At 36.3% G+C, this 16,710-nt stretch overlaps 1 protein-coding gene across 1 annotated transcript in view; it reads left to right on the forward strand.

Annotated features, from left to right (window-relative positions):
- The window catches only part of MTMR9 (myotubularin related protein 9), a 42,040-nt gene that overhangs the window by 13,190 nt on the left and 12,140 nt on the right, over nucleotides 1–16,710 (forward strand). The window contains exons 4-7 of the mRNA XM_054576039.1: nucleotides 7,914–8,087; nucleotides 9,899–10,116; nucleotides 11,202–11,363; nucleotides 15,380–15,521. Of these exons, the coding sequence (XP_054432014.1) occupies nucleotides 7,914–8,087; nucleotides 9,899–10,116; nucleotides 11,202–11,363; nucleotides 15,380–15,521 (696 nt within the window). The remainder of the gene's footprint in view (nucleotides 1–7,913; nucleotides 8,088–9,898; nucleotides 10,117–11,201; nucleotides 11,364–15,379; nucleotides 15,522–16,710) is intronic.

Raw genomic sequence — 16,710 nt, forward strand, 5'->3', positions numbered from 1 at the left:
CAAGCAATCTGAAAATAAATAACATATTTAGGAATAAATTTAACAAAAGAAGTGCAGGATATGTACACTGAGTACCACAAAACATTGCTGCGAGAAGTTAAAGGATATCTAAATAAATGGAGAGATATACCATGTTCATGGATTGGAGGACAATGTGTAAGATCAGCAGTGGGGTGACTTATGTAAAGGAGCAGATAATAAGCCTTTTAGGTTTTGTGGGTCATGCAGTCTGTTACAACTACTCCACTCTACTGTTATAGCATGAAGACAGCAATGATAATACACTAATGAGTGAGTGGCGCTATGTTGGGCTGGATTTGGCTTGAGGACTCTAGTTGGCCGACTCTACTAAGATGACTATTTTCTCTAAATTGATTTATAGATGCAATGGAACGTTTTTCAAAATTCCAATAGAGATTTTTGTAGAAATTTTAGGACAGGGTTATTCTAAAATTTATATGGAAATACAAAGTTACCAGAATAGACAAAACAACTTTGAAAAAATAGTTAAAGGATTTACAGTTACTTGATTTCAAAACTTACTGTAAAGCTACAGTAATCAAGAGAGTGTGGTATTGCCATAATAACAGACATATAGATCAATGGAATAAAATAAGGGGTCCATGAAAAAAATGCAATAAAAAAATAAAGATATAGAGGAAAAAATAAAATAAGAGGGTCCAGAAATAATCTCTTCTATTTATGGTCAATTAATTTTTGCCAAAGGTGCCTAGACAATTCAATAGGGAAAGAAGGGCTTTTTCACCTAATGGTATTGGAATAATTGGATGGAAAAAAAAAAAGCTGAACATAGACATTTACTTTACACCATCTATAAAAATTAACTCAAAAGGTATTATAGACCGAAACATAAAAGTTAGAGAATCAACATGGCGGAGGAGTGAGTGGAAGTCACACTGACCTCCTCTGAGGACCAACCTGGAATTACAACTAAATTGTGGATAAATCACCTGGAACAAACAACTGACCAATTAACGAGAGAGGAAACTTATAATCTCGGACAGACAGGAGAATCAGCTTTAGCACAACCTAACTAGTAAGGAGTGCGGTAGAGGCTCGAGAAGGCAGGCGGGACGCCCATGGGCAGCAGCACCAGAATAATATTGAAATGACCAGTTGGATCCCCCTGAGAAGAGCAGGGTCTAAACCATAAGCGGGGATCCCCAGCCTACAGCACCAGAGCCCAAAAAGTACACAGACAACAGCCAGGTGCAAAAAGCAGTAGGGTTGCTCTCTGCTAGAGATGGGCAGCTAGTGACGCAAAGAGCTGTTTAAAGGGCCAACACATAAATTTTTAGTTGCATCCACTTACCCTAGTCTCTGACAAAGGCAGGGGCAGAGTTGGCTGGAGATGCCAGAGGAGAGTCTGAGGAAGGAGGCTTTGGGGAGAGAATGGAGAGAGTAGCTGGTGCTCACTCATTCCCCATACAGGAGCAGCCATCTTGCTCAGGCAGACCACTCCCCTGAGTGGCAACACAGTGAGAGCATACAATAACCCTGCCCCCAGGAGAGACATGACCCTGCTGAGTACAGAGTTGCAGCCACAGATAGTAGATCCCTGGTTAAATGGGGTGCAGAGTGGTCTAGAGACTCTTGAAGAGAGACTGGAAACAAAAGCTTTGGGGAGAGAATGGAGAGAGTATCCGGCGGGATCCCAGTGCTGACTCCTTGATACAGCAGCAGCCATCTGGCTCAGGCCAACCACGCCCCTGAGTGGCAACAGAATGAAGGGACCCAATAACCCTGCCACCAAGAGGGACTCTGCCCCGCCCTGAGCTGTCTAAGCAGGCCTGCTGAGTGCAGAGTGACAAGATTAACAGCTGAAGGAGACAGCCACAGACAGTAGATTCTGGGAAGTCTCAAACAGACTGCCTAAGGTCAGGCCGGGATGATATCTGATATCATCAAAGGCAGATCCAGAAAGAAAAAAACAGCGGTCTCCAACCATAGAAGTTCACACCACAAAGTCAGGAAATCAAGACAGATCTTGTTAAGAATCAGAAGCAAAAGAGAAGAGTCTCACAAATAATGGGAAGACAAAGAAATACGCCCCACTCGAAGGGAAAGGAGGAATCCCCACATAGAGAACTAAATGAAATAGAGGCAAGTAAACTATCAGATATTGAGTTCCAAACAACAGTTTTAAGGAAGCTCAATGAGCTCAGTGAGCTCAGAGAGAACTACAAAAAACTACAGGGAAACTACGAGGAACTTACTGCAAACTATGTCGGCATGAAAAAGGACATAGAAACTATCAACAAGAGACAAGAGAAATGAAGAATACAATTTCTGAATTGAAGAACACGGTAGAAGGAATCAAACGCAGGCTAGATGAAGCAGAGGATCGAATGAGCAAGCTGAAGGATAAGGTAGAAAAAAGCTCCCAGAAAGAGCAAGGAAATGAAAAAAGACTCAAAAAGAATGAAGAGGCATTGAGGGAAATGCGGGACAACCTGAAACGTAATAATGTCCGTATAATAGGGATACCAGAAGGAGAAGAGGAGGAAGGGATAGAGAACCTGTCTGAAAAAGTAGTGATGGAAAACTTCCCTAATTTGAGGAGAGAAAAAGTTACACAAGTCCCGGAAGCACAGAGGGTCCCACTCGAGAGGAACCCCATGAGGCCCACTCCAAGACACATCATCATTAAAATGGCAAATATCAAAGACAAACAGAATCCTAAAGCAAGCAAGGGAGAAAGAGGTAGTAACATATAAGGGAGCCCCGTTACGGCTAGCAGCTGACTCCGCAACAGAAACACTGCAAGCCAGAAGGGAATGGCAAGAAATCTTCCAAGTCATGAAAAGCAAAGGCCTGCAACCAAGACTGCTCTACCCAGCAAGGCTCTCAATTAAAGTGGAAGGTGAAATAAGCAGTTTCCCAGACAAAAGAAGGCTAAAATACACCTCCACCAAACCAGCACTGCAAAATATGCTAAAGGGACTGCTTTAAGATGAAGACAAAGTTTCTATGAATACCTAGTTCCTTTCAGAGTTGCCAATACTTGATATTACCAATATTTTTAATACTCATTAATCTGATTGTGACAATGACGTTATTTTAATTGTTCCTTTGTTATTTGTAGAAACTAAACCTGTTTTTGTATATTTCTTGCCTATTTCTATTATTTTTTAAAAAACTTTAAATGACTTCTTGGTATTCTTGATCCATTTATCGATTAAATGGAACTTTCGATTTGTAGAACTTTTTTCCCTAAAAAAGCCCCTATTAACCCTTTTCTAGATGTGTTGCAAATACTTTCCTATTCTCTTCCTTGTCCTTTAACTTTTTTTATATGTGTATTACTATATAGTCTTAAATGTTTAATATAGTCACATTGTCAATATTTACTTCAGAGCTTCTGAGATTGAATATTTGACTTCAGGTCATGAAAAATATTAGTTCTATTTTCTTCTAAAACTCCTTAGATTCTACATATTGATTTTCAACTCACCTGAATAGTTCTTGTATAATGTGTGAAATAGGGCTCTGTATTTGTTTTATTTCAAGTAATAGTGGTCTATGCACCTAGTTTGTTGAATAAGTCTAGTTTTCCCCATTGATTTGAAATATCAACTTAATTATATATTATATTGTTAGGCAGATATATACATTTGTCTCTAGAATGCTCATTATATTTCACTGGTCTGACAGATTATTTCTGTGCTGGTGTCATGTTGGTTTAATTGCTGAGACTTTAGAATGGTTTTAAATTTTTCCAATATTTTATAATTAACTTTGACATTTAAAAAAATAAATAAAATCAATCTGCATTTACGAAAGAAAGAACGAACGAACGAACGAACGAAAAAAAGGGAGAGAGATGGAACTCCTACCTTTGTCAATATTTGTCATATTGTCAATATCTTACTTTATAGCTTCTGGATTTGAATATGTTACTTCTGGGTAAGAAAAATATTATTTTGTATATTCTCCTATAACTCCTTAGATTTTGCATATTGATTTTTTAACTCATTTGGATATTTTTTGTATAATGTGTGAAATAGGGCTCTATATTTGTTTTATATCAAGTAATAGTGGTCCATGCACCTTATTTGTTGAATAAGACTTATTTTCCCATTGATTTGAAATACCAGTTTAATCATCTATTACATTGTTAGATATATTCATTTGTTTCTACAATGCTCATTTTATTTCATTGATCTAGTTGATTATTTCTGTGCCTGTGTCATGTTGTTTTAGTTGCTCAGACTTTATAATAGATTTAAATTTTTTAATATTTTTTAATGGATCTTGCCATTTAAATAAATAAATAAATAAAATCAACCTGCATTTTTAAAAAATGAAAGGAAGAAAGAAGGATCTCCTACCTTTTGCAACAACATGGATGGAACTGGAGAATGTTGTGCTATTCTTCCACAAGTATAGGTGGAATAAGCCAGTCTTTGAAAGACTAATACCATATGATCTCACCTATAAGTGGACTCTATTCAACAAAATAAACTAATGAATAAAATAAACCACAGGATGGAAACATGGAGCAGAATGAAAGTGACCAGAGTGGATGGGGAAAGAGGACAATGGTGGAAAGAAGGGGAAGGGCCTAGACAAAGAACATGTATGAATGACCCATGGACATGGACAGCAGAGTGGGAATTGACTGTGGGAGTGGGGGGTGGGGGTGGGATGGGTGTAGGGGGGTAAAGGGGTAAAAATTGAGACAACTGTAATAGAATAAACATGATTTAAAAAAAAAAAAAACAAAAAACAAAAAAAGAAACCTAGAAGTTGAAACCATAAAACTTTTTGAAGAAAACCCAGGAGAAAGTCTTTATGACTTTCAATTATACAAAGATTTCATAGATATGACATCAAAAATGACTGAAAGCAGATTAATGATTTCCTAGTGTTGGATATAAAGGGTAAGATATGGACTGCAAAAATATACAAGGGATTTCTGCGGGAGATGATTAAAATGTTCATTTGTTATCTTGATTGTGGTAGTGGTTTCACAGATACAAACAACTGTTAAGACTCATGAAACTGTGTACTCTAAATGGATTTGTTTTTTATATAAGTAATAAAATCACAATAAAGTTGATTAAAAAGAAAAGAATAACTTAATGTAAGGTTAAGTAGCTGATTAGAAACAACTAAAGAGAGAACTAGTGATCTGGAATACATATGAAGTAATTACTCAGAATACAGAACAGAGAAAAAATGACAGAGAAGTTAGATACTTTAATGAATGATAAAGGGAAGAAGAGCCAATCCGTAGTAAATGGGAATTCAAGAAGAAGGTAATAGAGAAAATGGAAGAAAGGCAATATTCAAATAGATAATCATTGAGAATTTCCTAGAATTAATGTAAGTCACAAACCCTTGGATTAAGGTACTGCAGGAGACACCATGAAAGATAATCAGAAAGTAATCTTTAGATGTGTTGAGTTCAACTATCAAACAGTAAGACAAAGAGAACATCAAAATTAGCCAGAAAGAAGAAAAATTATATACTAGTATAACAAAATTAGAAAAGAAAGAAATAATTTGGTAAAATTAAACATTTATTCATGATAAAACTGTCAGCAGCATTGGATTTGAAAGGAATTCGTTTACTCTAATAAAGGGTAACTACCAAAAACATATAAAAAGCAAATTTTTTATCATTCCCTTAAAGTTAAAAGAGTGAGACAAGAATGTCTCTATAGCACCACTCATGGCCAGCTCAGGGAGTCAAGAAGGAAAAATAAAAGGTACAAGGATTGAAATGAAAGTAGCAAAATTGCCATTTTGTGTTGATCATATACTTGTCTACGTAAGAAAATGAAAGAATCTTGAGATTATAGGCATATGTCTATACCCAACACAATTTTGGAAACATAAGTGAAATAAAACTGTAAGGGTTTTAGACAAGAGATTTATCTAGCTTTATTGAAAAAATTGAGAAAGTTTTATTTTATTTATTTTTAGAGAGAGGGAAAGGGGGGGACGAAGAGGGAGAGAAATACGTGCGAGAGAAACATCAACCAGTTGCCTCTCACACACCCACAAGCAGGCACCTGGCCCGCAACCCAGGCATGTGCCCTGACCAGAAGTTGAACTTGTGACCTTCCAGTTCACAGGCCATCACTCAAACCACCGAGCCACACCAGTCAGGGTGAAAAAGTTAAGAAAGTTTTAAAAAGTTGTGGGACACCATGCTCATGGACAGGAAGGTTGAATATTGAAAAGTTGTAACTATCTTCAAATACATCTATAAAGTCAACACACTCTTATTAAAACCCCAGTGGGTTTTTACATGGAATTTGATAAAGGTTACATGGCAGAGAAAAGGACCAAGAGGAGCCAAGTTACTTTTGAAGAACAAAAAGAAGGGAGGAGGAGACTTAGCCTGCTACATATCAAGCTTATTCTAAAAGCTGTGGGACTCACTACAGACAGACCAGTTGGGCAGACTAGAGAGCCCTATATGTAAGGAAACTTAATATATGACAGAAGTGGCATTGCCAATCAATGGAGAATCGTGTCATTCTCCTGAGTAGGAAATCAATATACCTAATAGTGAAAAATCAGGAAGTAACAGTATAGTCATGCTTATTTAGAAATTTGGAGGTAAACACACACATGCAACCTAGAAGAATTGAAAATTGTTGCTTTCGGGGAGAGGGAATTAGGAGATGGGTAAGCAGGGAACAGGTAATTTCCTTTTCCTATATCATGGATCTTTTAGAAAATATCTTTTTTAAATTGGTAACATGAATAACTTTGAAAAGTGAAAAATGTAATTTAAAATATGGTATTGTAGCCTTTGCCAGTGTTGCTCAGTTGGTTGGAATATTGTCCGGTAAACTGAAAGGTCACAGGTTCAATGCCTGGTCAGGACACGTGCCTAGATTGGAGGTTTGGTCCTGGTTAGGTCATAGGAGAGGCAATCAATTGATGTTTCTCTCTGGCATTGCTTTTTCTCTCCTCTGTCTCACTCTCTTCCCCTCTCTAAAATCAATAAGAAGATTTAAAAATATATCGTGTGTGTGTATAATCTTGTAAAAATGTTTAAAAAATGCTCTTGTCCTACAGTAGATCTACCAAACCAGTTTTATCCTTCTGGTACTACAACCTGTGGCCAGTATGTTGTTAGGTTGACTCTGGTTTACAGGAACATGTTGAAATTTACATATATATATAATTTTATTTATTTCACTTTTAAAAGTTTTTTAGTCTTCAAGTGGTTTTCATTTTTGATGTTTGAAATAAGTTGTCATTTGATAGTTTTATATTTATACTTTTTTACTAACTCCTGAGTATAACTTTTTTTTAGTATTGTCATTATTCTTTTAAGAAAGATGTTGCCAATCTTTCTACATTTTTCTCCTTTTTTAAATAATAGAAAGGAACAAAGGATTTGACATAAGTAGTAGCTCTATTCTTGTCTGTTCTGGTTCAGTATTGTCTGAAGTATTACAGTCTTTCTGTTGCTGTACTTTACAAGTACTATTAACAAAGTAAATGGTCCGCATAAGATGATGTCAGCTCTGATAGTTGGATATTCTTAATAAATTCAACTTGGAGAATAGAAGACTGAGGGAGAAACTACTGTCTTTCACACATTTGATAGGATGCCATGTGAAATAGGGAACCTGTACTGAAATCATGGTAAAAGCCAATAGAAGAAGTTATAGAGCAACACATTTTTCTAAATATGAGGAAGAACTCTCTAGGAACTGGGGATACCTAGCATTGCAGGAAGCTGACTCTGCAGAGTGGAGTGCCTTTCCTCTGGAAGTGTAAGTATGGGATAGGCATCCTTCTATTAAATTCCTGAGATGGCTTCTTCAGTGTGTGAAAATTGGTCTCTAAGGTCCTTTAACACTTTTCGGATTATTTTGTGACATTGCAATACTTGCTTAGCTTTGAAGTATTTTGTTTTTCAGACCAATGAGTGGAGGTTAAGCTACGTTAATAAGGAATTTGCGGTCTGCCCTTCTTACCCGCCAATTGTCATAGTGCCCAAATCCATTGATGATGAAGCTCTTCGGAAGGTAGCTACATTTCGTCATGGAGGACGCTTTCCAGTACTCAGTTATTATCATAAAAAAAATGGAATGGTAAGTGTACGGTACTGCTGCTTGATCTACCAAAAGACTTGGTTTGAGGATTTTTTTTTTTGAAATGTTCCCTTTCTGTGTACCTTTCCATTTAAGTGATGAGTCTTTTCTGCTGGGACTTCCTTCTTTTAAACTTTAGGGAATCAAGAGTAGAGTGTTTTCTGTGATCAGTATGTGACTTTGAATTCTTTCCATGATACTGCTCAACCTTGGAAAACCCCAGATAGGTTTAGCCTTAGGACTCAGTATGAAGGGAACTAATATTCATGTGCCACTTAAAATAACACTCGTAGGCAGAGAAGTACTTTTTCTGACCAGAATGGTGGTAAGATACTTTATTTTAAAAATTTTCCTGTGAAAGGTAAATTGAGCAGATGTTTTTATTTTCAAAAAGGAGAAGAGTGACACGTTATTAGTCACAAGTAAACACAGGAGTCAAGAATTGAATAGGCAGCTGTTCACTGTGTATGTTTCCTAAACATTTTCTAAACCCATTTCTCTCCTCTGATATTCTCTCAGTCAATGAACTATTTCATTTTGAGTCCAGTAGTAAATTAGAGGATAAATTATAGCCATCTTCGATTATTTTCCTCCTAGTATTAAGTCAAACATGGATATTTAGGATAAAAAGATTTCCAAAACTCTGCTAGTTTGGCATCAGGCCACCTGTTCTGCTTGCTCAATGTATATCGGTTTTTAATGTGGGTTCATTATAAAGTATTTTGATAATTGATGTTAAATGTGCTTGTGCACTGTGTGTCCATTTACATGGTAAATGCCATCTGAGAGTTAGCTGTCATGTTTCTTGATCATGTTAAATTCTAAGGTAGTTAAGATCACAGTATATACTATAGAGTTAAGCTGAAATAATTCTAAGCCTGTAGACATTATGCTAAGTGAAATAAGACAGAGAAAGACAAATACCATATCATTTCACTCATATATGGAATCTAGTGAACAAACTAAATTAACAAGAAAAATGGGGACAGACTCATAGATGGAGAGCAGGATGACAGCTAATGCAGGGGGAAGTGAGGGGGCAGGGGGACTGAGCAAAAAGGAAAAATGACTCATGGGCATGGACAACAGTGTGGCAGTTGCTGGGGGAAGGAGGGTATAAGGAGACTAAAAGGTAATTGAAAAAAATACAATAAAAAAAGAAATAACTCTTAAGCCATCTACCAGGGAAAGAGATCTGTATAATAGTTACTGATTTCTTGAGGAAAATTTCAAAAGGAAACCTTTCAAAATATATAGTTTGTAGTATCTGGAAACATTAATGGTTAAGACTTGGAATACTGAAAAGGATGACAGGGCCACTGGAGAATAAATAGTAACGAGCAGCTTTCAAGATATTGAAAATGATTCCCAAAACAATAATGGATAAACTTTAAAATTTTGCCATTGATGCTTTTTTCTTTATAATTCTGGCCAACCCTAAGTTTATGTAAAATTGAAGCAAAAGTTTATTGGTGCATAGGTTATTATTATCTTAATTATAGGGCCAGATCAACTGGATAATTATTCACTGACTAATGAATTGTAATGTCTGATCTTAAAGAGGAACTATGATTTATTGTGTGAAAGTATTTGGAGATAGTGAAAAGTCATTTGAAAGTGCAAGGCTTATTTTTGTTTTACAATTATTAACTTTGTCAGTACATAGAAATGTGTCTTTGTCTTAGGATCCCTCCATCTCCAAAGTGTCACACCATTGTTTTTGAAATACTCTTAATCTAGCTAATTTATTTCTGTTTTCAAAAACTTTAAGAACAGCCACTATGAACTTTTAAGCTGTATTGTGATTCTAGGTAATTATGCGAAGTGGTCAGCCACTGACTGGCACAAATGGTAGACGGTGCAAAGAAGATGAGAAGCTGATAAATGCCACCCTCAGAGCAGGAAAGCGTGGCTATATCATCGATACCCGATCTCTAAACGTAGCTCAGCAAGCTAGAGCCAAAGGAGGTGGCTTTGAACAAGAAGCTCATTATCCCCAGTGGAGGCGGATTCATAAGTCCATTGAGAGGTAAAAGATTCTGGAAACAGTGATGGACTCTATTTGAAGCTAATTAGAGTGGGTGACCCGTTAGCTGTTCAGAAGTTGCAAATCTGCACATTAATTTAGATTCCAAAATTGACTGGCTGTGCCATCATTTGGTTTTGTAAGCAGAAAGCTTCCCTTGGATGCCCACAGACAAGCTTAAGTCAAATAGCACCGTTTCTCTGAGTCATCTCTGAAATTTTATCACCACAAGGCCTGCTCCTCCACTTGTAGGTCAGTGGTCACCAAGCCTAAACAGTTATGCTACATATAACTGTATTTTCCTAAGTCAAAAGACTTTAGACATTTAACTTCCCCCATACCCACCTATTCTCACACCCTATCTCCTCTACCTAGATCATTTCCTGTTCATGCTTGCAGTTATAGGTTTGTTAGTGCTTCCGGGCAGATGGGTGGGAGTCGGAGCTAATAAAACAGTGGGATTTGGCCCTGGCTGGTGTGGCTCAGTGCATTGGGCACAGGCCTATGAACCGAAAGGTCTCCGGCTCAGTTCCTAGTCAGGTCACATGCCTGGGTTGCAGGCCAGGTCCCTGTTTGGGGGCACGTGAGAGGCAACCAGTTGATGTATCTGTCACACACTGATGTTTCTCACTCTCTCTCTCATTCTCCCTCACTTCCCCTCTCTCTAAAAGTAAATAAATAAAATCTTTAAAAGAAAAACAACAGTGGGATCCGAGTCGGCTTTGGGCCCCCTGCTGACCTCCAGGTGGATCCGTGGGAGGAGGGTTGCAGGTGTCAGTGTGCCGTCTCCGGCCTGTCACGAAATGCAGTGCTCTGGCGCTCTCCTCAAGCAAATAACTCAGATCTTCAGCCAGAGTTTAATCTGTTCAGGTGGGGAACAGGTTACTAGGCATGACAGGCACTTTAAGCATCTTTGCAATCATATTAATTTTTCAATATTTAATCCTCAAGTTTTTATATAGCAAGGTAAATATTTTTATAGTATTTTGAGCTACTTTTGCTCTTGGATTCATTGGAGGCTGGATTTTTGGTATGGTTTCTTCCTTCATTGTTTTTTGTTTGTTTTTCCTTTCCTTGTGTTTTAAAAGGTATCACATTCTTCAGGAGAGCTTAATCAAACTTGTGGAAGCTTGTAATGACCAAACACATAACATGGACCGATGGCTCGGTAAATTGGAATCTTCAAACTGGCTGACTCACATCAAAGAGATTCTGACAACTGCCTGTCTAGCAGCTCAGTGTATTGACAGGTAAAGTACAGTTCAGTGTTCCAGAATGGGACATACACTGCTAACTATACTTTGCTTTTATCCAGATATATGTTTACATATTAACATAGACCTCAGAGATATTACAGGTTCAGCTCCAGGCTACTGCAATACAGTAAATGTCTCAATAAAACACGCCACATGAATTTTTTGATTTCCCAATGCATTTAAAAGTTATGTTTACCTATACTGTAGTCTATTAAGTGTATAATAGCATTCTTTCTTTTAAAAAATGTATATACCTTAATTTAAAAATACTGTACTCTAAAAAAACTCTAACCACCATCTGAGCCTTCAGCAAGTTGTAATCTTTGCTGTTATAAAGGTCTTACCTTCAATTTGTTAAAAATGCACTATCTGCAAAGTGCAATGAGGTAAAGTTCAATAAAACAAGTTGTGTCTGTATATTAAAGTTGGTGCATATTCTGTATCTTATGTTCAAATCATTTTATAAATTACTATATAAGATGTTCAATGGCATTCATTTATTGATGTGTGTGCATAGGGTTTGGCATTTCACTGATAATTAGTTTGTTAAATGAATTGTGAACCATGTACATATATGTCTTTGATGGCACAAATTTTTTAAATACCAAAGACCTACTTTTTAACACAATCCTTATATTACTAATCTACCAATTTTCCTTCTCTTAAACTGTGAGAAAGAAAAGTTTTCTTATATTTTCTCAGAGGGCCAAACTTGCCTTCTTACTTTTGAAATATCATGAAAGGGAGCATGTAATTTTGTTGCCCAGTAAAATAATCTTTCTAATCTCTCAGATATCTTAATACAAACTATTTGATGTGTGCCCATGTAACAGGATCTCAAGTTGAGAAAACCTGATGGTAGTGATGTAAAGTATATGAAGTGATTTTAGTTTATTCAGTCAGTTTAAGATCACTAATTCTTGAGCTTCGAGCAGAAGACTTGAACAGAGGCAGAAGGATTGGTGTAAGTTGTTGCAGAAGTTTAGCTTCTCCTTTTTAAGGAGATTCCCACTGAAACAATAGGAAGGGATAAGTAACACCATCACGTAGTTGGATGGCACTTTTCTTTGAGAATTTGATTTGTTTTATTGATACTTCCAAACTAGGGAATTACATATGTAACTTTTTAATGGGTAGTGAGAAACTGATTATAGAATGAGTTGCTTAAAATCATGGAGTAGGTCAGTGACAGAACCAAGGCATCAGGATTCCCAGGCTGTCACTGTTCTTTATTTTAGATGAAGCTCATTTTTCTAATAAAATATGGGAGTTAAGGACTAAGATCATATGGCAAAGGAATGAATAATTCAGAATGATGAGATGCTAATACTAAGGGTTTAGTTTCTTTTTAACCTAAATTTAAAAGATTTCCCCTTCCATGATAAGTACAGAGGCTCCTGCTTTCTTGTGAAACATGAATTATAATAGACACTTACCTCCAGGTTGTCCAAGTTTTCAGCCACAGTGATGAGAAGATGCAGGTCTGGGCAGCCCTCCGCGCAGAGCAGTGTTCCTCATCTCCACCTTTGCTTAGTTGGAGTTGGCCACTTTAACCAAACAGGAACTTCCATTCTCTTTGGGGAGCTGAAGATTTGGGTTATTTTCCAATATTTGGTTTCCAATATTGGGTTATATATATATATTAGCTTATTACTTACACCTCCATAAAAATCTGCCCTTATAATTAATTACTAAAAATTTAAAAATTGGCCTTAAATTAATGGAATTAAATTTAGAATATAACACAGATAACTAAGAGATACATTTAATATATATCAGAAATCTTAAAATACTTGCTCAGATACTTTCCAGCGTACGCATTAGATTTCATGCTAAGAATGAAGCTGTTAACCATAAGTTAACATCAGGGAGTCTTATTTTTAAATTAAGAACTCAAATAATTCAGCAAAAGACAAAAAGCTAAGTATATCATCTGCAGTGTCACAAAAATTGGCGATAACCTTAATGTTCAACCATAGGATTAAGTAAATTGTAGCTGATCATTTAACAGAATATTTAATAACCATACTTTGTATTTGTATTTGTATTGTAAATACAATACTTCTAAAGATGGCAAAGAAAAATGGGAGTGTTTATAATAAAAGTGGAAATCATAAGAAATTACCTTTTGTTAATAGCTATGTAAAGTATATACATACATAGGAAAATAATTAACAGTAATAACCAAGAATGAAACTTTCACAAGAAAGTGGTGAGCTTATTTTCTTTAGTTTTTCCAAAATTTTCTTCACTGTCATTTCAACATAAGAGGTGGCAGAAGGGGAGGGGAGATATAGTTCATTTAGTTTTTGGTGCTTCCTACCATTCTTTTTAGAAAAATGGGGTCCTAGACACCTCCTAAGTGTTATGGTATCATTGCCACTATCTTTTTAGTTTGAAGGGTTTTTTTTAATGTGTTTTTAAATTTTTTTTCTTCCTGTTTCATGTTTCTCCAAGTATGATTCAACACTTTTTTCCCAAATCCATTGCAGTTTATGAAGGTGCCCTTACAGTTAGCTAGCTAATGGTAAAAGGTAGGACCAAGCTCAGAGAGATACAGAAAAATAATTTTAAGTTTGTGTTTCTAGATTTGAAGAGAAAAGCCTTTGTTTTGTTTTTAATCCAAGAGGACAATATTTTATTATTGCCATTTATAAGCCACAGAAAGTCTGGATCCCTGTTTGGCTTTAGCAAAGCTGCAGTTAGAGGTGACTTTTTGGTTTCCTTTTTTTTTTTTTAATCTCTCTCTCTTTTTTTTATTCTTATTTGTCCCAATTTTCCTCCCTTTGCTCCTCTCCTCCCAGTCCCCCACCCTACTCCCATATTCAGTCCCCACACCATTGTCCATGTCCATGGGTCAGTCATACATGTTCTCATGTTCTTTGACTAGTCCCTTCCCCTTCTTTCTACCATTCCCCCCCACCCTCGTCTGGCAGCTGTCAGTCTGTTCCCTGTTTCCATGTTTCTGGTTCTGTTATGCTGGTTATTTTATTTTGTTCACTAGATTCCTCTTATAAGTGAGGTCATATGGTATTTGTCTTTCTCTGACTGGCTTATTTCACTTAACATAGTACTCTTCACTTCCATCATGGTTTGCAAAGGGTAGAGATTCCTTCTTCTTTCTTTCTACTTCATAGTACTCCATTGTGTAAATGTACCACAGTTTTTTAATCCATTCATCTACTGATGGGCACTTAGAGTGTTTCCAGCACTTGGATATTGTAAATAGCACTGCTATGAACATAGGGGTGCATAGGTTCTTTTGAATTGGTGTTTCAGGATTCTTAGGGTATATTCCCAGCAATGGAATTGCTTGGTGAAAAGGCAGTTCCATTTTTATTTTTCTTTGGGAATTCCATACTGTTTTTACAGTGGCTGCACCAGTCTGCGTTCCCACCAGCAGTGTACTAGGGCCCCCCTTTCTCCACATTCTCACCAGCACATGGCTGTTTGTTGATTTAGTTATGATGGCCATTCTGACAAGTGTGAGGTAATATCTCATTGTGGTTTTATTTTGCATTTTTCTGATGGCTAGTGATGTTGAGAATTTTTTTAAACGTCTTTGGGCCATCTGTATATTCCTCTGTATGTCTATTCAGGCCCTTTGCCCATTTTTTAATTGGATTTTTTTGTCTTCCTGATGTCATGTCCTATGAATTCTTTATATATTTTGGAGAAAGCCTTTTAATCAACTATAAAACCAAAAGGGTAAGTGCCTATTTGTGTGTATTAAAGACTTTCTGTTTTTTGTAAAGAGAGAAAAATTTCAGCTAAAAGATGCTGTGAAATTTGTTATAACTTAAAGAGGTTCTTGCCATCGGAAATTTGGGACCTAGTATAGTTTTATTTATTTTTTCTCAAAGGAAATTCTTTTTAATATACCTTACTTAGACTCTAAACTCTATGGGACAAAACAGAATACAAAAGACATTGTACCAATGGACATTTGTTATTAGCGGACTCAGTTGACTGTGTTAAGAGTCAATTTGTACTGTGAATTACCTTGTCAGGGAAGGAGCATCCATACTGATTCATGGAACAGAAGGAACTGATTCCACACTTCAGGTTACCTCCCTGGCCCAGATCATCTTAGAACCAAGGAGCAGGACCATCCGTGGTTTTGAGGCCCTGATAGAAAGAGAGTGGCTGCAGGTAAGAAAAGCTGTTTTGTATGCAGAGCAACCACTAATAATTGATGTTGTGATCCTGGTTTGTGGAAGCGAATATAATGTATGAAATTTTGATTAAATAAAATGTTTATTTTTTTTTACATTTTATTCTTTTTTTTAATTTATAAATCATGTTTATTCAATTACAGTTCTCTCAGTTTTTACCCCTTTACCCCCCTCCACCCATCCCACCCCCACCCCCCACTCCCACAGTCAATTCCCACTCTGTTGTCCATGTCCATGGGTCATTCATACATGTTCTTTGTCTAGGCCCTTCCCCTTCTTTCCACCATTGTCCTCTTTCCCCATCCACTCTGGTCACTTTCATTCTGCTCCATGTTTCCATCCTGTGGTTTATTTTATTCATTAGTTTATTTTGTTGAATACAGTCCACTTATAGGTGAGATCATATGGTATTTGTCTCTCATCAACTGGCTTATTTTCCTTAGCTTAATATTCTCCAGTTCCATCCATGTTGTCACAAAAGGTAGGAGTTCCATCTCTCTCCCTTTCTTTCGTTCGTTCGTTCTTTCTTAAATGCAGATTGATTTTATTTATTTTTTTAAATGTCAAAGTTAATTATAAAATATTAGAAAAATTTAAAACCATTCTAAAGTCTCAGCAATTAAACCAACATGACACCAGCACAGAAATAATCTGTCAGACCAGTGAAATATAATGAGCATTCTAGAGACAAATGTATATATCTGCCTAACAATATAATATATAATTAAGTTGATATTTCAAATCAATGGGGAAAACTAGACTTATTCAACAAACTAGGTGCATAGACCACTATTACTTGAAATAAAACAAATACAGAGCCCTATTTCACACATTATACAAGAACTATTCAGGTGAGTTGAAAATCAATATGTAGAATCTAAGGAGTTTTAGAAGAAAATGGAACTAATATTTTTCATGACCTGAAGTCAAATATTCAATCTCAGAAGCTCTGAAGTAAATATTGACAATGTGACTATATTAAACATTTAAGACTATATAGTAATACACATATAAAAAAAGTTAAAGGACAAGGAAGAGAATAGGAAAGTATTTGCAACACATCTAGAAACAGGGTTAATAGGGTTTCTTGTTTTTTAGGGAAAAAAGTTCTACAAATCGAAAGTTCCATTTAATCGATAAATGGATCAAGAATACCAAGAAGTCAT

This window comes from Pteronotus mesoamericanus, unplaced genomic scaffold (genome assembly GCF_021234165.1).
Source record: "Pteronotus mesoamericanus isolate MK-2021 breed Mesoamerican mustached bat unplaced genomic scaffold, CSHL_Meso_final contig_32, whole genome shotgun sequence".
NCBI lineage: Eukaryota > Metazoa > Chordata > Mammalia > Chiroptera > Mormoopidae > Pteronotus > Pteronotus mesoamericanus.